We start from the raw sequence: 23,028 nt of genomic DNA, 5'->3' as shown, positions 1-23,028 counted from the left end.
CCTAACCTGAAGGAGGACATTCTTGCTATTGAGGGAGTGCAACGAAGGTTCACCAGACTGATTCCCGGGATGGCGGGACTGACATATCAAGAAAGACTGGATCAACTGGGCTTGTATTCACTGGAGTTCAGAAGAATGAGAGGGGACCTCATAGAAACATTTAAAATTCTGATGGGTTTAGACAGGTTAGATGCAGGAAGAATGTTCCCAATGTTGGGGAAGTCCAGAACCAGGGGTCACAGTCTAAGGATAAGGGGTAAGCCATTTAGGACCGAGATGAGGAGAAACTTCTTCACCCAGAGATTGGTGAACCTGTGGAATTCTCTACCACAGAAAGTTGTTGAGGCCAATTCACTAAATATATTCAAAAAGGAGTTAGATGAAGTCCTTACTACTAGGGGGATCAAGGGGTATGGTGAGAAAGCAGGAATGGGGTACTGAAGTTGCATGTTCAGCCATGAACTCATTGAATGGCGGTGCAGGCTAGAAGGGCCGAATGGCCTACTCCTGCACCTATTTTCTATGTAAATTTCCTACCCCGTATCCCGAGACTGTAACCCCTTGTTCTAGACTTCCCAGCCAGGGGAAACATCCTCCCCGCACCCAGTCTATCCAACCCAGTCAGAATTTTATACGTTTCAATGAGATACTCCTTCCACGTCTATACATAAGACTAACTTTTTAGTTCTTATTCACATTTTACTTCAATTACTGAAGTTAAAAAATTACGGGTCTCTTTCTTTTTTGACCTTAACGTCCCCTGCTTCATTCCCTAACAAAGTTCTCCAGAATGCAATTTAGGAATTCTGTGCCCCCTGTACCTTTTACACTGATAATTAACTGATACCAGTTAATATTATACATAGAATAATGCAAACCTGGGAGTGAATTACAGGCTGGCATCTAATCGAGGGGTTTGGATTGTTCCTATATAAAATAATACCTGGGAGTAATTATATGGGAAAGCTCATCTTACTTTCAAGATTGACAAAATGTCGAAGTCAACAAGTACAGTCTGTGTTTAATAATAATGGCAAACCCCAACAATCTGCAGTGAACTGAAATTAGTGAACAACCATTTACTGAGCTCTCCAGGCACGGGCTTTGACCACCACATACATCATCCTTCTCTTTCTGATCGATTTCGGTGAGGGCTGCTACTTACCCTCTGACAGAGAGAATCTCGCACGTCTGGGCCAGCGCTATTACATCCGGGATCACGTTCTCCTCCTGAAGCAAATTCAATCCCCAGTTGGACGAGCCAATGTTTCCCTGAAATCCACATCACATTCGGGTCAGACCAACATCTAGCATCATTTAAGGAGAAAGGACACTGCCACGCAAGAAACAGAAAGAAAACATGGCAACCAAAAGCAGTCAAAGAGATGGGTTCTGAAGAGGTGTTTGAAGAAAGCAGAGATATGGTGAAGGAATTGATTCTGGGGTAGATTTTCACAGAATAGAGCTGGAGGATTGGCATGTGCTGGGGGAGCAGAGAGAGTAGGCTTTGATCAGTTGTTGGAGGAGCAGAGGGTGGAGGCTGTAATTCACAGCTGAACAAAGTCACCAAGGCCATGTGGAGAGAAAGCATTTGATGATGAAGATCTCGTGGCCAATACAATGGACAGGGAGCCAGTGGATTTGGGCAGGAACAGGGAGGGTTGAGGTGTTGGGGGGGAGGGGGGGGGGGCGGGGTGGCTTTGTGTGAAATATGACCCTTCCAGATGCTGCAATAACCCACTTATGTGCTGCTTAATTTACTCTTGGCTCCTGTATATCTGCCAATTCCTCCATGGGTTGGGACTGAACAGCAAGGATAGAAGCATGAGTACGGCAGCACCCAAAGCAACAGTAAGCACAAAACCAGCCTCCAATGGACGAGTGCAAGCTATCAGGCTATGGGTTCAAACATGTTTCTTTGTAGATGACTGGAGATGGGCTGACTATTATTTTCCTACTCCCAAATTCTTTCCTTCCTCTTCCCCCGAAGGCAATGAAGCATAGTTCTGTGGCTGATAGCCATCCTTCAGCCCTATGAACATTTCTCACGTGGGCTTAGCCACTGAGTGCTGACTGGCTATTTCAACACTTGGGAGGACCACAACCAAACTCAATCCTGTGTTCCAGTCATGGACAAAGACCGCAGGCTGTGTGTTCTGGGGAACCTCTATCCTCCAGTCTAGCTCCGCAATCTACAAAGGCACTTTTGATAATAAATGACACAAAGCTGCCCACTAAGATGAAGTCGCTACAAGCAAAGTTGGAACAAAAAAAAGAGAGAGAAACCAGAGAAATGTACAAGTCATCTCGAAATACATGTGTGCTCGTGGTTCTGTCACGGAAGTACAAGTTCTTTTCAATAAAACAATATCTTGTCTGACACCATGATGGCTCAGGACGCTTATCCAATGAGCCATGCGGACCAGAACGGTCTCGGGTTTGACCCCATTCTGTCGGGATTTAGCCAATCTCAGCCAATGCGGTGGTAGAGGTGCTGCAATTGGCCCCAGTGCGAAGGCTCACTATCACGCTGGGAGGTGCACTTTCAAGTGAGAATGCCTACATGTGAAAAGTGGTCACTTGGGTGAGGATTTGTAGGGCTAACAGTGAATATAGAATGCTAGCGAGAGACAGCACCATCAGAAGAGGACAGAAATTTGGAAAAGAAAACGTGCAGAAAATAACAATCATACCAAAGCCCAGAGTGCTGCCTTCAGCTGCTTTACACCGTCCCATTTATCCAGTGCTGGCGAACGCACGGTGTAGCTCAAGTCTGGAACAATGCTCTGTGAACAAAAAACACCATAATTCTGCTAAACATCACATGCAATCTACTGATATCAAGGACTATTCCATCAAACACCCCCAGGGCAGGTACAGCACAGATTAGATACAGAGTAAAGCTCCCTCCGCACTGTCCCATCAAACAATCCCTGGCCAGGTGCATATGAACAGGAGTAGACTAATTCAGCTCCTCGAGCTATTCAATTAGACGTGGCCCAATCTCAAGAACAATTATGAAAATTAAAAATGATGCATTACGGCTTAAAAACAAAAAGCAAAATACTATAGATGCTATAAATCTGAAATTAAAACAGAAAATGCTGGAAACTGTGGGAGCGCAAGCCCACATTTCTGAAAAGCTTTGTTTCGGCGCGGTCTGGAGATATTGAAGGGTTAAAAATTGGAAGCTTGAAGTTGGATTAAAACAGGCTGCTCGATGATATGGAGCCATTTAGCCACTGAAATGAGTAGCTGGTCATTTATCTGTATGTTAAGTATTTGAGTGTAGCATGTTACTATGCGAATAACAATCTGATTTGTGTATAGTAATTCATGACATTGTCTGTATGTTAAGTAAATAATAATCTGATGACATCGTCTGTATGTTAAGTATCATCTGGTTTGTGTATACTAGTTCAGAAAGCAATTAATCATGATTTCAGGACAATGACATTTTGATTCTACATCGTCATCATGTTAATTGTCTAAATGTACTATACAAAGTTCAACGGCTTTTTTGGTATAAAGATGAGGTTTTGACACACACACACTTTAGACACGAGACACTGGACATTCGGAAGGTATCACAAGTAGCCATTGGGAATCGGAGCAAGCAAAAAGTTGTCTTGTGAAGTGTTTGTGTTTCAGTAGCCTTCATACTGGATTTGTATAGTATAAATGCCTGAGTAAAAGACCTGATCCTGCCACTTACTACAACTGAATGTGTGTATAATTCGACGTTTAAAGCAACAAAGCGAAAAGAGCAAGAAAGCGGTACAACAGAAACGTTTAGCAGGTCAGGAGAGGGGAAGATTGGGTTAATGTTTCAAATCAACATGCTTTCGTAGTGTTCCCAGCATTTTCAGTTTTTGTTACTGCAACTTTAGTCATGCGATTATATTGTATTAAGCATCCTAAACAGTACATTCACTTAACATGTGCGACAGTTTGCTCACTTGGGCCTCCAGCAAATGACAGCCAGTTTTATGATGCACCAACTGGCCGTATAGGTGAACCGGCAGGTAAACATAGGGCCTTTGTAACCTAGAACCAAGAACAGAAAATCAAATACAGGAATAAAAATTTGGGAGTCTTGACTTAATTGTAGAATTCTCAAGCTACATTCAGTCTTCTGAGTCTAGTTTTTAGAGAAACTTGCATTTATATAGCAGGATGTTGCAGAATCTTCACATATAATAAATTACCTTGAGGGCAGTCACTGCACTATTTAGATGACAATGGTGCCCATTCTGTGCACAGCAATGAGATAACTGACCAGTTAAAGCTGATGTAGCAATCATGTTCGGTCCCAAGTTATCTCTACCCATGGTTGGTTATGATTTTATATGGTGTTTGCTAAACACGCTTCTGACGCCTAGTGGCCAAAGATTGATATTGCAAAACTTTCATTTTTTTTATCCTGTTGCCAAGCTTTCCAATCAGTTACCCGGAAGCATTGAGACACTACTATAGCTCAGCATGTACTCGCACTTGAACAAATTCTCAACGCTCACATTTTTGTGCTGTGAACCACAGTGGTAGTGCAGAGATAACTCTTGTTATTCACTAACTCGCTACCACATCAGCAAATTCCACACAAACAGGGGCATGCAAACATAGAAAATAGGTGCAGGAGTAGGCCATTCGGCCCTTCTAGCCTGCACCGCCATTCAATGAGTTCATGGCTGAACATGCAACTTCAGTACCCCATTCCTGCTTTCTCACCATACCCCTTGATTCCCCCAGTAGTAAGGACTTCATCTAACTCCTTTTTGAATATATTTAGTGAATTGGCCTCAACAACTTTCTGTGGTAGAGAATTCCACAGGTTCACCACTCTCTGGGTGAAGAAATTCCTCCTCATCTCGGTCCTAAATGGCTTCCCCCTTATCCTTAGACTGTGTCCCCTGGTTCTGGACTTCCCCAACATTGGGAACATTCTTCCTGCATCTAACCTGTCTAACCCCGTCAGAATTTTAAACGTTTCTATGAGGTCCCCTCTCATTCTTCTGAACTCCAGTGAATACAAGCCCAGTTGATCCAGTCTTTCTTGATAGGTCAGTCCCGCCATCCCGGGAATCAGTCTGGTGAACCTTCGCTGCACTCCCTCAATAGCAAGAATGTCCTTCCTCAGGTTAGGAGACCAAAACTGTACACAATACTCCAGGTGTGGCCTCACCAAGGCCCTGTACAATTGTAGCAACACCTCCCTGCCCTTGTACTCAAATCCCCTCGCTATGAAGGCCAACATGCCATTTGCTTTCTTAACCGCCTGCTGTACCTGCATGCCAACCTTCAATGACTGATGTACCATGACACCCAGGTCTCTTTGCACCTCCCCTTTTCCTAATCTGTCACCATTCAGATAATAGTCTGTCTCTCTGTTTTTACCACCAAAGTGGATAACCTCACATTTATCCACATTATACTTCATCTGCCATGCATTTGCCCACTCACCTAACCTATCCAAGTCGCTCTGCAGCCTCATAGAATCCTCCTTGCAGCTCACACTGCCACCCAACTTAGTGTCATCCGCAAATTTGGAGATACTACATTTAATCCCCTCGTCTAAATCATTAATGTACAGTGTAAACAGCTGGGGCCCCAGCACAGAACCTTGCGGTACCCCACTAGTCACTGCCTGCCATTCTGAAAAGTCCCCATTTACTCCTACTCTTTGCTTCCTGTCTGACAACCAGTTCTCAATCCATGTCAGCACACTACCCCCAATCCCATGTGCTTTAACTTTGCACATTAATCTCTTGTGTGGGACCTTGTCGAAAGCCTTCTGAAAGTCCAAATATACCACATCAACTGGTTCTCCCTTGTCCACTCTACTGGAAACATCCTCAAAAAATTCCAGAAGATTTGTCAAGCATGATTTCCCTTTCACAAATCCATGCTGACTTGGACCTATCATATTACCTCTTTCCAAATGCACTGCGATGACATCCTTAATAATTGATTCCATCATTTTACCCACTATCGATGTCAGGCTGACCGGTCTGTAATTCCCTGTTTTCTCTCTCCCTCCTTTTTTTAAAAAGTGGGGTTACATTGGCTACCCTCCACTCCATAGGAACTGATCCCGAGTCAATGGAATGTTGGAAAATGACTGTCAATGCATCCACTATTTCCAAGGCCACCTTCTTAAGTACTCTGGGATGCAGTCCATCAGGCCCTGGGGATTTATCGGCCTTCAATCCCATCAATTTCCCCAACACAATTTCCCGACTAATAAGGATTTCCCTCAGTTCCTCCTCCTTACTAGACCCTCCGACCCCTTTTATATCCGGAAGGTTGTTTGTGTCCTCCTCAGTGAATACCGAACCAAAGTACTTGTTCAATTGGTCCGCCATTTCTTTGTTCCCCGTTATGACTTCCCCTGATTCTGACTGCAGGGGACCTACGTTTGTCTTTACTAACCTTTTTCTCTTTACATATCTATAGAAACTTTTGCAATCCGTCTTAATGTTCCCTGCAAGCTTCTTCTCGTACTCCATTTTCCCTGCCCTAATCAAACCCTTTGTCCTCCTCTGCTGAGTTCTAAATTTCTCCCAGTCCCCGGGTTCTCTGCTATTTCTGGCCAATTTGTATGCCACTTCCTTGGCTTTAATGCTATCCCTGATTTCCCTTGATGGCCACGGTTGAGCCACCTTCCCTTTTTTATTTTTACGACAGACAGGAATGTACAATTGTTGTAGTTCATCCATGCGGTCTCTAAATGTCTGCCATTGCCCATCCACAGTCAACCCCTTCAGTATCATTCGCCAATCTATCCTAGCCAATTCACGCCTCATACCTTCAAAGTTACCCTTCTTTAAGTTCTGGACCATGGTCTCTGAATTAACTGTTTCATTCTCCATCCTAATGCAGAATTCCACCATATTATGGTCACTCTTCCCCAAGGGGCCTCGCACAACGAGATTGCTAATTAATCCTCTCTCATTACACAACACCCAGTCTAAGATGGCCTCCCCCCTAGCTGGTTCCTCGACATATTGGTCTAAAAAACCATCCCTTATGCACTCCAGGAAATCCTCCTCTACCGTATTGCTTCCAGTTTGGTTAACCCAATCTATGTGCATATTAAAGTCACCCATTATAACTGCTGCACCTTTATTGCACGCACCCCTAATTTCATGTTTGATGCCCTCCCCAACATCACTACTACTGTTTGGAGGTCTGTACACAACTCCCACTAACGTTTTTTGTCCTTTGGTATTCTGCAGCTCTACCCATATAGATTCCACATCATCCAAGCTAATGTCCTTCCGAACTATTGCCTTAATTTGCTCCTTAACCAGCAATGCTACCCCACCTCCTTTTCCTTTTATTCTATCTTTCCTGAATGTTGAATACCCCTGGATGTCGAGTTCGCAGCCCTGATCATCCTGGAGCCACGTCTCCGTAATCCCAATCACATCATATTTGTTAACATCTATTTGCACAGTTAATTCATCCACTTTATTGCGGATACTCCTTGCATTAAGACACAAAGCCTTCAGGCTTGTTCTTTTAACACCCTTTGTCCTTTTAGAATTTTGCTGTACAGTGGCCCTTTTTGTTCTTTGCCTTGGGTTTCTCTGCCCTCCACTTTTCCTCATCTCCTTTCTGTCTTTTGCTTTTGACTCCTTTTTGTTTCCCTCTGTCTCCCTGCATTGGTTCCCATCCCCCTGCCATATCAGTTTAAATCCTCCCCAACAGCACTAGCAAACACTCCCCCTAGGACATTGGTTCCGGTCCTGCCCAGGTGCAGACCGTCCGGTTTGTACTGGTCCCACCTCCCCCAGAACCGGTTCCAATGCCCCAGGAATTTGAATCCCTCCCTGCTGCACCACTGCTCAAGCCACGTATTCATCTGCGCTATCCTGCGATTCCTACTCTGACTATCACGTGGCACTGGTAGCAATCCCGAGATTACTACTTTTGAGGTCCTACTTTTTAATTTAGCTCCTAGCTCCTTAAATTCGTTTCGTAGGACCTCATCCCTCTTTTTACCTATATCGTTGGTACCAATGTGCACCACGACAACTGGCTGTTCTCCCTCCCTTTTTAGAATGTCCTGCACCCGCTCCGAGACATCCTTGACCCTTGCACCAGGGAGGCAACATACCATCCTGGAGTCTCGGTTGCGGCCGCAGAAACGCCTATCTATTCCCCTCACCATTGAATCCCCAATAATGGTCTGTCTCTCTGTTTTTACCACCAAAGTGGATAACCTCACATTTATCCACACTATACTTCATCTGCCATGCAGCAGCAGCAGCAAGCAACTCAAAAGCAGCAGCACAGCAAGCAACCCAATAGGATTATTACTACAGATAACTCGCATCATCCTCCCCTCTGTATTAGTGAAGGGACAAAACAGAACATTGCGCTTATCCTGTGGAATTTGACACTGGCAAGAGTGTGCTTTGTTTGTGCATCGGTGCCCAGGCCACTTAGTTAACGCAGTGTGTGGTAGTACGGTCACCGTGACAGTTTCTGATCCAGAATTAAACTGTAGAACTCCTCAGCATCCCCAGTCCTCCCTCCCTCCGACAGGGTCTTAAAGCCCACGTTTGCCACCATTTAGCCATGCACCTCCCCTCCTGTTCTTCTCAACTGTGGTGATGTCCTGTAACATGGGCTCTGGTTCCCCTTCTAAGCTTCTCAATTTCATTTCAAAAAGTGCAACTTTACTTTTCAGTGCTCCTCATTGTAAAACTAGGCTGTTATATAAATGCTGTAAAGCAAAATCTCCACCATTGAAAAGCGACTAAAACATCTCAGCGCTGGAGCTAGGTGCACAAATTCATGAAATAAATGAAACACTCTCAGTCTCACCTCTGGTTACTGCGACGCACATAGTTCTCTCCGTCAGCTGGTTTGCGGTATGTAGTGAGTGCCTCGTTCAGTTGTTCTTCGATCAGATCCACGTATTTCAAGTTGTACTCCTGAAAGCGTACACATGATGCTTACAATGCTGACGCATCGTTCTGAAGTCTATTGATCTTTTGTATATTTATAGATCTCTTCATGTTTCAGGTATGCTGCAGAGCAAGCACTGCACCGTGACGTCAACATTCAACATTAGCTCGGAGTTCCTAATGCGTCACCCTAGATAGTTGCAGTGAAAGCGAGCAGGCCAACTGCGCTTTTGAGGTACTATTCATCAACTCCAGAATTTTCATACAGCCCTTTTACTTGCTGTATGGATGCTTGCATTGCCTACCTGCTGAGGAACCCTTTCTATAGGCACACCGCTAATTCTGGTGCATCTTGATGTCAGCTCATGTATGTTCACAAACTAGCAACATTTTGCAGACTTAAAGAAATAACTTTCATTTTTATAGCGCATTTCACGACCTCAGGATGTCCCAAAGCGCTTTACAGCCAATGAAGTGTAGTCACTAATGTAATGTAGGCAGTCTAATTGTGTACAGCAAGCTACCACAAACAGTAATGAAATAATAACCAGATAATCTGTTTTTAGCAATGTTGGTTGAGGGAAGGACACTGGGGAGAACTACCCTGCTCTTCTTTGAAATGGTACCATGGGATCTGCAGGTGGGTCCTTGGTTTAACGTCTCATCCGAAAGATGGCATTTCTGGCAGTGCAGCATTCCCTCAGTCGTGCACTGGAGTGTCAGCCTGCATTATGTGATCAAGTCTCTGGAGTGGAGATGAACCCAAAATCTTCTGACTCAGTGACGAGAATGCTACCAGTGAGCCACAGCAAACTGGTGTTGGGTGGGGCTTCCAAACAATAGGGAAATGTAAACCAAATACACTGGGATCTAGATTAGATGGAACGGTAGGCTAATGAAGGGCTAATATACTTAAATTGGACAAGTGCAAAGTATGAGAAGATGGTAGGGGAACAAAAGATGGGAACATAAATTAAATGGCTCCAGGAGAGGAGTGAGAGCGCCTTGGCAAATTGGCTAGTGAAATCAACAGTGCAGTGTGTAGCAGTAGTAAGGGAAGCTTACAAAATCTTGTGCTGTATTGCTGAAGAATAGCACAGATTGCAAATGATATTGAATCTGTGCAAGGCACTGGAGTACTGGTCAGCACTACACCAAAGACATCCAGGCATTGGATGCAATGCAGAAAATACCTAAGCTCAAAGCACCTGAGCTATGAGAAGGCGGTGAAGAGCCTGGAATTTTTTATTCTAGATCTTAAAGAAATAGATGGAATCCTGATAACATGTTTGAGATTGGCACACAGTCTACAATCAGAGGACATGGTCTCAAGTTCGGAAAAGGGAAGGTTCTCACAGTTTAGATTTAGCTATGTTATGCAGAGGTGGTGAACATGAGGAATGAACTGCTGAGGTACACACAAACCAGGAGTGAATCAATCCCTTACTCCCCCTGTGTACTGTACCTGAACAGAGACACACACAGGCTGTATAGTACCAGATGGGAGTGAATCATTCCTTTTCACCCGCTGTGTACTGTACCTGACAATGAGACGCATAGGGGCTATACAGCACAAGACAGGAGAGAATCGTTCCTTTTTACCTGCTGTGTACTGTACCTGACAATAAGACACACAGGGCCGTAAAGTACGAGACAGGAGAGAATCGTTTCCTTTTACCCGCTGTGTACTATACATGTACAGGAGCTGACAGAGACACACTCACGGGCTATACAGTACCAGACGGGAGTGAATCGTTCCCTTTTACCTGCTGTGTACTGTATATGTATAGGAGCAGACACACACGGGACGTACTGTACCAGATGGGAGTGAATCGTTCCCTTTTAGCTGCTGTGTACTGTACATGCACAGGAGCTGACAGAGATACATACTGGGCCGTACAGTAGCAGATGGGTGTGAATCCTTCCGTTAGCTATTGTACTTACTGTATATATGCAGGAGCAGATACGGAGACAAACACCAGCTGTGCACTATCGAAAGGCAGCAAATTGTTTCCTTTTAGTCCAGTTTTATGGCAATAGGTTTTATTAGCAATCCCCCACTGAGCCACATCTGAAGGTCTGTCTAAGTTTTGGTTATCATGTTATCACCACACTCACCGTTTGCCATTTCTCCAACTGTTTGGTAACATAACCCCTCTCGTTCAGGTAGGAGAACCCCTTTGGAATGGACAAAAATCTGAAAAATGAGCAGATAAGTTCCTATCAGAAACCCCATCAACAACTTGGTAAAATATGGGGCCAGCCCAGAGAGTGGCACAATCAGGGAATTAAACCCATATCTATCAAGAACAACACTGCTGGCCTTTCTTTTGTTTTGAGGTGAAGATTCCTCTTTGTCACCACAAGAGACTGACCAGGCTGAGTGTCTCCCGCCATTCCCCTCCACTGCTGTGAGATGCTGCAACCTCTATTCAATGCAGTTTAAACAATGTCAAGGTTGGGACTCATGCCTGCCTCACTCCGTGGCACAGTGTGTCACTGCTGTTGACACAACCTCCATCGAATTTTAAGGTATTCTGTGTCTCCCTGTTTCTCATATGATCCTCGACCCGACCTGTACAACCCTGAATCCAGCAGCTGTTGCGTGCCTTGAGCCTAGCCAGCAAAGGGAAGCTGGAAAGCCGCCTTTTTCCTTCCTGTAATGGAGCAACTAACTAGCGAGTGAGACCAAGGTGGCAGGGAGAACACAGGGACCTAGATACGATGAAGGAGGATGTGAGAGAGAGAGAGTGAGCGAGCGAGCGCGCGATAAATGTGGATGGATTGAGGTACAAGCAGAGAAAGACAGGAATCAGTGTAATGAGACAGAAGCAAGCCAATGATTATTTATCATTAACAGTCTGGGCCAGGCAAGCCTTAGTCTGTGTCCTGCTAGAATATCAGGCTGTGAGCCAGCGGGGATGGTTGAGACTCAGACTGTTGAAGAATTGTACTGACCGGAGGAGCAGCAGCAAGCCTTTGTCTCCAAGGTGGGTTAAAGCTGGTTTCATCTGGATCAGTGCGTGCAGGTTGGCCTGGAACAGCAGTAAGAAAATTACAAATGGATCAAAATAACAGCAGACAAAAGAATGGACCGTGGACCAGACTGTTCGCAACCTTGGCGTCATATTTGACCCTGAAGTGAGCTACCGGCCACATATACGCAGCATAAGTAGTAATCTCAGGATTGCTACCAATGCCACATGCTAGTCAGAGTAGGAATCGCAGGATAGCTCAGATGAATGCGTGGCTTGAGGAGTGGTGCAGAAGGGAGGGATTCAAATTCCTGGGACATTGGAACTGGTTCTGGGGTAGGTGGGACCAGTACAAACCGGACGGTCTGCACTTGGGCAGGACCAGAACCAATGTCCTAGGGGAAGTGTTTGCTAGTGCTGTTGGGGAGGAGTTAAACTAATATGGCAGGGGGATGGGAACCTATGCAGGGAGACAGAGGTAAAAGATAGAAAGGAGAATAGTAAGAGAAACCCAAGGCAAAAAATAAAAAGGGCCACATTACAGCAAAATTCTAAAGGGGCAAAGAGTGTTAAAAAGACAAGCCTGAAGGCTCTGTGCCTAAATGCGAGGAGTATTCGGAATAAGGTGGACGAATTAACTGCACAGATAGCAGTTAATGGATATGATGTAATTGGCAGCACAGAGACATGGCTCCAGGATGACCAAGGCTGGGAACTCAACATCCAGGGGTATTCAACATTTGGGAAGGATAGACAGAAAGGAAAAGGAGGCAGGGTGGCGTTACTGGTTAAAGAGGAAATTAATGCAATAGTAAGGAAGGACATTGGCTTGGATGATGTGGAATCGGTATGGGTGGAGCTACGGAATACCAAAGGGCATAAAACGCTGGTGGGAGTTGTGTACAGACCACCAAACAGTAGTAGTAAGGTTGGGGACAGCATCAAACAAGAAATAAGGGATGCATGCAATAAAGGTACCGCAGTTATCATGGGCGACTTTAATCCACATATAGATTGGGCTAACCAAACTGGTAGCAATGCGGTGGAGGAGGATTTCCTGAAGTGTATTAGGGATGGTTTTCTTGACCAATATGTCCAGGAACCAACTAGAGGGCTGGCCATCCTAGACTGGGTGATGTGTAATGAGAAGAGACTAATTAGCAATCTTGTTGTGCGAGGCCCCTTGGGGAAGAGTGACCATAATATGGTAGAATTCTTTATTAAGATGGAAAGTGACACAGTAAATTCAGAAACTAGGGTCCTGAACTTAAGGAAAGGTAACATCGATGGTTTGAGGAGTGAATTGGCTAGATTAGACTGGCAAATGATACTTAAAGGGTTGACGGTGGATAGGCAATGGCAAACATTTATACATCACATGGATGAACTTTAACAATTGTACATCCCTGTTTGGAGTAAAAATAACACAGGGAAGGTGGCTCAACCGTGGCTAACAAAGGAAATTAAGGATAGTGTTAGATCCAGGGAAGAGGCATATAAATTTGTCAAATAAAGCAATAAACCTTAGGACCGGGAGAAATTTAGAATTCAGCAGAGGAAGACAAAGGGTTTGATTAGGAGGGGGTTAATAGCGTACGAGAGGAAGCTTGCCGGGAACATAAAAACTGACTGAAAAAGCTTCTATAGATATGTGAAGAGAAAAAGATTAGTGAAGACAAATGTAGGATCCTTGCAGTTGGACTCAGGTGAATTATAATGGGGAACAAAGAAATGACAGACCAATTGAACAAATATTTTGGTTCTGTCTTCACGAAGGAAGACACAAATAACCTTCCGGATGTACTAGGGGATCGAGGGTCTAGAGAGAAGGAGGAACTGAAGGATATCCTTATTAGGCGGGAAATTGTGTTGGGGAAATTGATGGGATTGAAGGCCGATAAATCCCCGGGGCCTGATTGTCTGCATCCCAGAGTATTTAAGGAAGTGTCCTTAGAAATAGTGGATGCATTGCATTGGTGATCATTTTCCAACAGTCTATCAACTTGGGATCAGTTCCTATGGACTGGAGGGTAGCTAATGTAACACCACTTTTTAAAAAAGGGAGAAAGAAAACGGGTAATTACAGACCGATTAGCCTGACATCAATAGTGGGGAAAATGTTGGAATCAATTATTAAGGATGAAATAGCAGCGCATTTGGAAAGCAGTGACAGGATCGGTCCAAGTCAGCATGGATTTATGAAGGAGAAATCATGCTTGACAAATCTTCTGCAATTTTTTGAGGATGTAACTAGCAGAGTGGACAAGGGAGAACCAGTGGATGTGGTGTATTTGGACTTTCAAAAGGCCTTTGACAAGGTCCCACATAAGAGATTGGTGTGCAAAATCAAAGCACATGGTATTGGGGGTAATGTACTGGCGTGGATAGAGAATTGGTTGGCAGACAGGAAGCAGAGAGTCGGGATAAACGGGTCCTTTTCGGAATGGGAGGCAGTGACTAGTGGAGTGCCGCAGGGCTTACTGCTGGAACCCCAGCTATTTACAATATACATTAATGGTTTGGATGAAGGAATTGAATGTAATATCTCCAAGTTTTCAGATGACACTAAACTGGGTGGCGGTGTGAGCTGTGAGGAGGATGCTAAGAGGCTGCAGGGTGATTTGGACAGGTTAGGTGAGTGGGCAAATGCATGGCAGATGCAGTATAATGTGGATAAATGTGAGGTTATCCATTTTGGAGGCAATAACACGAAGGCAGAATATTATCTGAATGGCGGCAAATTAGGAAAAGGGGAGGTGCAACGAGACCTGGGTGTCATGGTTCATCAGTCATTGAAAGTTGACATGCAGGTACAGCAGGCGGTGAAGAAGGCAAATGGCATATTGGCCTTCATAGCTAGGGGATTTGAGTATAGGAGCAGGGAGGTCTTACTGCAATTGTACAGTGGCTTGGTGAGGCCTCACCTGGAATAGTGTGTTCGGTTTTGGTCTCCTAATCGGAGGAAGGGCGTTCTTGCTATTGAGGGAGTGCAGCGAAGGTTCACCAGACTGATTCCAGGGATGGCTGGACTGACGTATGAGGAGAGACTGGATCAACTGGGCCTTTATACACTGGAGTTTAGAAGGATGAGAGAGGATCTCATAGAAACGTATAAGATTCTGACGGGACGGGACAGGTTAGGTGCGCGAAGAATGTTCCCGATGTTGAGGAAGTCCAGAACCAGGGGATACAATCTTAGGATAAGGGTTAGGCCATTTAGGACTGAGATGAGGAGAAACTTCTTCACTCAGAGTTGTTAACCTGTGGAATTCCCTGCCGCAGAGAGTTGTTGATGCCAGTTCATTGGATATATTCAAGAGGGAGTTAGATATGGCCATTACGGCTAAAGGGATCGAGGGGTATGGAGAGAAAGCAGTAAAGGGGTACTGAGGGAATGATCAGCCATGGTCTTATTGAATGGTATTGCCGGCTCGAAGGGCCTACTCCTACACCTATTTTCTATGTTTCTATAACTAAGACCGCCCATTTCCACCTCTAACATCGCCTGCCTCCGCCCCTGCCTCAGCTCATCCGCTGCTGAAACCCTCATCCATGCCGGTTACCTCTAAGACTTGACTACTCCAACGGACTCCTGGCTGGCCTTCCACATACTACCCTACGTATAATAGAGGTGATCCAAAACTCAGCAGCCCGTGTCCTAACTCGCACCAAGTCCCGCTCACCCATCATCCCTGTGCTCGCTGACCTATATTGGCTCCCGGTTAAGCAACGCCTCGATTTCAAAATTCTCATCCTCGTTTACAAATCCCCCCTCACCCCATCCTATCTCTGCAATCCCCTCCAGCCCAACAACCCCCACCCCCTACCTCCCGATGTCTGCCCTCCTCAAATTCTGCCCTCTTGAACATCCCTGATTTGAACTGTGCAACCATTCCTTCAACTGCCTGGGCCCAAAAGCTCTGGAACACCCTCCCTAAACCTCTCCACCTCTCTTTCCTCCTTCAAGACACTCCTTAAAATCTATCTCTTTGACCATGCTTTTGGTCACCTGCCATAATTTTTTCTTAATCGAGCTCAGTCAAATTTTTTTTTGTCTTACAACACTCCCGTGAAGCGCCTTGGGACGTTTTACTACGTTAAAGGTGCTATATAAATACAAGTGGTGTTGTTGATGATGATGCATTCCAGCTCTACAGCCTGCCTGGTCAGGCAGGGAGAAACATCCGCAGTGGGGAGAACAATCAAGCTCCCAGTTCCAGGATCTGAGCAGAGAATACAGGCCGACACTCCAGTGCAGCGCTAAATGAAGGCTGCATGGATGAGATGTTAAACCTGCGCCCTGTCTGCCTGTTCTGATGGTTTACGTGAATGTTTATGGGTGAAGGAGAAATGGTGACCTGTACACTGGGACAATTCCTAGTCTTCAAACTGTGCCATGTGATTTTTAATGTGCAATGGAACATGTAAATGAAGCCTTGTTTTAACATTTCATACAAAGGTCGAGAACGCCTGATAATGTAGCACTCCCTCAGTACTGCCTAGTTTACGAGCTTGAGCCACAACTTTTTCTGAGTCGGGCGAGATTCTATTGACTGAGGCACATGGACACTGAACGGTGCAGGGCCCCACACCTACAATGCTTTGCAGAATCTGATCCCTCGAGTTAAACAGCACAATAACATATGTTTGATAAATTTGCTAGAGTTCTTTGAGGATGAAACGAGCAGGGTAGATGAAGGGGAACCAATAGATGGTAGTGTATTTGGATTCATTGGGTGCCACATGAAAGATTACTGAACAAGATAAGAGCTCATGGTGTTGGAGGTAATATATTATAACATGGATAGAGGACTGGCTAACTAACAGAAAACAGTGTCGGGATAAATGGGCCATTTTCAGGTTGACAAGCTGTAACTAGTGGGGTGCCACAGGCATCAGTGCTGGGGCTTCAACTATTTACAATCTATATTAATGACTTGGATGAAGGGACCGAGTGTAATGTAGTCAAGTTTGCTGATGATACAAAGTTGGGTGGGAAAGCAGGTGTGAAGAGGACACAAAGAATCTGCAAAGGGATATAGATAGGTTAAGTGAGTGGTGAGTATAATGTGAGGTTATTCACTTTGGTAGGAAGAATAAAAAAGCTTATTTAAATGGAGAGAGACTACAAAATGCTGTGGGGTACAGAGGGATCTGGGGGTCCTTGTGCATGAAACACAAAAAGTTAGCATGCAGGTACAGCAAGTAATTAGGAAGGCAAATGGAATGTTGGCCTTTATTGCAAGGGGGATGGAGTATAAAAGTAGGGCAATCTTGCTACAACTGTACAGGGCATTGGTGAGACCACACTTAGAGTACACTGCATACAGTTTTGATCTCCTTATTTAAGGAGGGATATACTTGCATTGGAGGCAGCTCAGAGAAAGTTCACTGGGTAGATTCCCAAGATGAAGGAGTTGTCTTATGAAGAAACCTTGAGCAGGTTGGGCCTATACTCACTGGAATTTAGAAGAATGAGGTGATTTTATTGAAATGTATAAGATTCTGAGGGGGCTTGACAGGGCAGAGGCAGACAGGATGTTTCCCCTCGTGGGGGAATCGAGAACTAGGGGGCATAATTTCATAAGGGGTCGCTCATTTAAAACGGAAATGAGGAGGAATTTCTTCTCTCAGAGCGTTGTGAATCTTAGGAATTTTCTACCCCAGAGAGCTGTGGAGATTGGGTTACTGAATATATTTAAGGTGGAGATAGATAGATTTTTGAATGATAGGGGAGTCGAGGGTTATGGGGAGCGGGCAAGAAAGTGGAGTTGAGGCTAAGATCAGATCAGTCATGATCTTATTGAATGACCCTCTTCCTGCGTAAATAATAATCAGGCCCGAGGGGCCAAATGGCCTACTCCTGCTGCTATTTCTTATGCTATGTTCTTATAACACAACATTGCAGAAAATGGGAATAGTTAAAAAAAAAATTGACACCTTCTTCCCTTCCCTCCATGACAACTGAAGTCACCGATTTTAAGCACTGTGCCCATACTCTACCCAAAATCTCCATGAGATGAGTGACAGTTGTAGGTGACTGCGACCCTCTTCCTGCCTAAATAATCAGAGTGCAAACTCAGCAGGCTTCAACAAGCTGACTGCCATTATTGAGCCAGAGGGTAGGATCAAAGCTCAAAGTAGTTTGGCAACTCCCCACCCCCCCTCCCAAGGTCACCTACATATTTGTCTTCATATTAAATTAGATACCCAGTAACACAGGAACATTAGAAACAGGAGCAGGAGTAGGCGATACAGCCCCTCGAACCTGCTCCGCCATTCAATAGGATCATAGAAACATAGAAAATAGGTTCAGGAGTAGGCCATTCAGCCCTTCGAGCCTGCACCGCCATTCAATAAGATCACGGCTGATCATTCCCTCAGTACCCCTTTCCTGCTTTCTCTCCATACCCCTTGATCCCCTTAGCTGTAAGGGCCATATCTAACTCCCTCTTGAATATATCCAATGAACTGGCATCAACAACTCTCTGTAGTAGGGAATTCCACAGGTTGACAACTCTCTGAGTGAAGAAGTTTCTCCTCATCTCAGTCCTAAATGGCCTACCCCTTATCTTAAGACTGTGTCCCCTGGTTCTAGACTTCCCCAACATCGGGAACAATCTAGCCACATCGAACCTGTCCCGTCCCGTCAGAATCTTGTATGTTTCTATGAGATCCCCTCTCATCCTTCTAAACTCCAATGTATAAAGGCCCAGTTGATCCAGTCTCTCCTCATATGTCAGTCCAGCCATCCCAGGAATCAGTCTGGTGAACCTTCGCTGCACTCCCTCAATAGCAAGAATGTCCTTCCTCAGATTAGGAGACCAAAACTGAACACAATATTCCAGGTGAGGCCTCACCAAGGCCCTGTACAACTGCAGTAAGACCTCTCTGCTCCTACACTCAAATCCCCTAGTTTTGAAGGCCAACATACCATTTGCCTTCTTCACCGCCTGATGTATCTGTATGCCAACTTTCAATGACTGATGAACCATGACACCCAGGTCTCGTTGCACCTCCCCTTTTACTAATCTGCCACCATTCAGATAATATTCTGTCTTTGCGTTTTTGCCCCCAAAGTGGATAACTTCACATTTATCCACATTATACTGTATCTGCCATGCATTTGCCCATTCACCTAACCTGGCTAAGTCACCCTGCAGCCTCTTAGCATCCCTCCTCACAGCTCACACCGCCACCCAGTTTAGTGTCATCTGCAAACTTGGAGATATTACACTCAATTCCTTCATCCAAATATTGTAAAGAGCTGGGGTCCCAGCACTGAGCCCTGTGGCACTCCACTAGTCACTGCCTGCCATTCTGAAAAGGACCCGTTTATCCCGACTCTCTGCTTCCTGTCTGCCAACCAGTTCTCTATCTACGTCAGTATATTGCCCCCAATACCATGTGCTTTGATTTTGCACACCAATCTCTTGTGTGGGACCTTGTCAAAAGCCTTTTGAAAGTCCAAATACACCACATCCACTGGTTCTCCCTTGTCCACTCTCTTAGTTACATCCTCAAAAAATTCCAGAAGATTTGTCAAGCATGATTTCCCTTTCATAAATCCATGCTGACTTGGATCAATCCTGTCACTGCTTTCCAAATGCGCTGCTATTTCATCCTTAATAATTGATTCCAACATTTTCCCCACCACTGATGTCAGGCTAACCGGTCTATAATTAACCACTTTCTCTCTCCCTCCCTTTTTAAAAGTAGTGTTATATTAGCTACCCTCCAGTCCATATGAACTGATCCCGAGTCGATAGACTGTTGGAAAATGATCTGATCTGATCATGGCTGATCTTCGACCTCAACTCCACTTTCCCGCATAATCCCAATATACTGGATTCCCCTAGAGTCCAAAAAAACGATCTATCTCCGCCTCGCATATACTTCACGACTCAGTATTACACAGCCCTTTGGGGGTAGAGAATTCCAAAGATTCAGCACTCTGAGTGAAGAAATTCCTCATCTCAATCTTAAAAGGCCAGCCCCTTATCCTGAGACTATTACCCCCTAGTTCTAGACTCTCCAACCAGGGGAAACAATCTCTCAGCATCCACCCTGTCAAACCCCTCAGAATCTTATATATTTGAATAAGATCACCTCTCATTCTTCTAAACTCCAGAGTATAGGCCCAATCTATTCAATTTCTGACCTGATGGCTCAATTGGTGCCCTACTGACCATGACCATTCAGACCAGAGGGGCCTGGACCCCATCAGTCCATGGACACCAAGCCCATTTATAACACCCCACCATCGTCTCAGCTGAGATTAGGGTATTCATATCAGGGTGGGGGTAATTTTATGCAATTAGATAATCCGTGCAAGCAGTACAGTCTGGGGACCTTGTAACTACAGGCAATTAAACTTCCCCAAAGCTGAAGAGTAGGACTGGCTCATGAGAATAAAGCTACACTGCTAGTTACAAGCCTTGACTGAATTAAACATTCATTCCATACCCAGGCACTCAGCTTACCTTGTCCTCGCAAGCCTCATCCAGGATTTCGAGTGCTTCTGAAGAGATGGTTTTATTTTTATCATGCAGCTGTGTTACGAGTAATTCTATGCCCCAGTTGCTGAAGAACTCCACGTTAGCCCGTAGTAAAACCCGTAAATGTTTTGTTGCATACAACCTGCAGTTCTACACAAACATAGCAGTTAGACAAAAACTGCGGTGAGCAAAAGGCAGTGTCTCTGATCTAATCTAGTCTACTCCACTCAGAAATAATGCAAAAATAAAGATTATATTGCCCGACGGTCGAAACCTGCTGATTTCACTGCAATGATGGTACCCTAGAGAGCAGACACGTTAGATCTACACCAGAGACACGGAATAAAAACGCTCTCCATTTTTTACAAATCATTTTCAGGATGTGGGCATCACTGGCATTTATTGCCCATCACTAGTTGCTCTGACACAGTGGTGGTTGGCCACCTTCTTGAACTACTGCATGTACCGGTTCAATACAACTTAGGGGCTTGGTGGGCCACTTCAAAGTCAGTTTAGAGTCAACGACACTGGTATGGGACTGATGTCACAAATAGGCCAGACAAATAAGGAAGTTGAGGCTGCTGCCTTAGTCACCGTGGCAAAGAACATTTCTGCAACTCCACTCCACAGAGTGAGCCAGTCTGTTTCAAGGTCACTCTGTCACAGTGCTAACTGGCAACGATCTGAAACTGGCGTGCCAACAAAATATCCTTTTCAGACATCCATAATAATGGGTGTCTCACAGGGCGTTAGGGGGAGGAATCTGATCTAAGGCAAAGCAGTCCAAGCTTCACTGACAATTTACGGCATAAGTGGAATCCACAATTAGACGCAGGCACATTGCCACCCATCCAGTATTCTCTCCGCATTCAGTAAGGAAACACGCCTCGGACACGCAATTACGAAGACCATGTGAAAGTGAATTTCAGGACTTAGCCAGTTAAATTAAAGATGGACAACCCATACAAGACACCTGCTCACCAATTCCAATCGTACTTACATCGGTGGCTGACGTAAGGATTTTGGAAAGGATAACCCTGGACAAGCCGTCGCGGCTGTAGTCTAAAGTGGAGACAGTTAGCTTTAGCACGTGGTCGTAGTTCTTCAGAGAACAGAGGCTGAGTAAACTATTGAGAGAGAGAGAGGGGAAAGATTAAGCTACGTCACTTTCAACCCTGAGCAGGCAACACATTCAGCACAACTCTTTCCACCCCACAAACTACAAGAAGATTAACTTCAAACCCTACCACAATTTTCTGCCATTCAGCAACAGATTTTGCCTCATTCCTGCTACCCCAGTGCCAATGTTACATTACTTCACAGCTGCTGTCTCTTCTGCTACATCAGCAGAACTGTCTTATGGTATACATAAGAATAAAACTTATTCAAACTTTTATCAGCGTTTTTTTGCTCCTGAAGTTGAAGGATGCTAGGGTCAGAAAATGGAACACTCCATTTCAGACAGCCAGTCAGCATCAAACATGCCCAGGTCAGGTACAGCACATATTAGATACAGAGTAAAGCTCCCTCTACACTGTCCCATCACACACTCCCAGGGCAGGTACAGCATAGGTTAGATACAGAGTAAAGCTCCCTCTACACTGTCCCATCAAACACTCCCAGGGCAAGTACAGCACGGGTTAAAAACATAACATAAGAAATAGGAGGATTAGAAGTGACACCTCGAACCAGCTCCGTCATTTAATAAGATCATGGCTGATCTGATCATGGACTCAGCTCCATTTCCCTGCCCGCTCCCCATAACCCTTTGTTCCCTTATTGTCCAAAACTCTGAATATATTTAAGGCGGAGATAGAGAATGACCCAGTCTCTGCAGCTCTTTGGGGCAGAGAATTCCATAAATTTACAACCCTCAGAGAAGAAATTCCTCCTCATCGCAGTTTTAAATGGGTGGCCCCTTATTCTGAGACTATGTCCCCAGTTTTAGTTTCCTCTGAGTGGAAATATCCTCTCTGCATCCACCTTGTCGAGCCCCTTCATTATCTTATATGTTTCGATAAGGTCACCTCTCATTCTTCTGAACTCCAATGAATATAGGCTCAATCTACTCAACCTATCTTCATAAGTCAACCCCCTCATCTCCGGAATCAACCTAGTGAGCCTTCTCTGAACAGCCTCCAATGCAAGTATGTCCTTCCTTAAATACGGAGACCAAAACTGCACACAGTACTCCAGGTCTGGCCTCACCAATACCCTGTACAGTTGTAGCAGGACTTCTCTGCTTTTATACTCTATCCCCCTTGCAATAAAGGCCAACATTCCATTTGCCTTCCTGATTACTTATGAAAGTAAACTAGCACGAAATATAAAAACAGATAGTAAGAGTTTCTACAGGTACATAGAAAGGAGGAGTGGCTAAAGAAAATGTTGGTCCCTTAGAGGATGAGACTGGGGAATTAATAATGGAGAACAGGGAAATGGCAGAGACGTTGAACAAATATTTTGTATCGGTCTTAATGTTAGACGACACAAAAAACATCCTAATAGTGGATAATCAAGGGGCTATAGGGAGGGAGAAACTATCACTAAAGAAGTAGTACTCGGTAAAATAATGGGACTAAAGGCGGACAAGTACCCTGGACCTGATGACTTACATCCTAGGGTCTTAAAAGAAGTGGC

General features: G+C 44.8%; 1 protein-coding gene across 6 annotated transcripts in view; it reads right to left on the bottom strand.

Annotated features, from left to right (window-relative positions):
- The window catches only part of rictora (RPTOR independent companion of MTOR, complex 2 a), a 231,604-nt gene that overhangs the window by 32,638 nt on the left and 175,938 nt on the right, over positions 1 to 23,028 (bottom strand). For all 6 annotated transcript variants that reach the window (XM_070877306.1, XM_070877299.1, XM_070877318.1 and 3 more), the window contains 8 exons: positions 21,389 to 21,515; positions 20,374 to 20,538; positions 11,874 to 11,950; positions 11,034 to 11,112; positions 8,833 to 8,942; positions 3,960 to 4,047; positions 2,694 to 2,786; positions 1,166 to 1,272 (listed from right to left, as the gene is read on the bottom strand). In XM_070877306.1, the coding sequence (XP_070733407.1) occupies positions 1,166 to 1,272; positions 2,694 to 2,786; positions 3,960 to 4,047; positions 8,833 to 8,942; positions 11,034 to 11,112; positions 11,874 to 11,950; positions 20,374 to 20,538; positions 21,389 to 21,515 (846 nt within the window). The remainder of the gene's footprint in view (positions 1 to 1,165; positions 1,273 to 2,693; positions 2,787 to 3,959; positions 4,048 to 8,832; positions 8,943 to 11,033; positions 11,113 to 11,873; positions 11,951 to 20,373; positions 20,539 to 21,388; positions 21,516 to 23,028) is intronic.

This window comes from Pristiophorus japonicus, chromosome 1, assembly GCF_044704955.1.
Source record: "Pristiophorus japonicus isolate sPriJap1 chromosome 1, sPriJap1.hap1, whole genome shotgun sequence".
NCBI classification, from domain to species: Eukaryota; Metazoa; Chordata; class Chondrichthyes; family Pristiophoridae; genus Pristiophorus; species Pristiophorus japonicus.
Note: the sequence above shows the minus strand (reverse complement) of the source record. Positions and strands in the feature narration are given on the sequence as shown.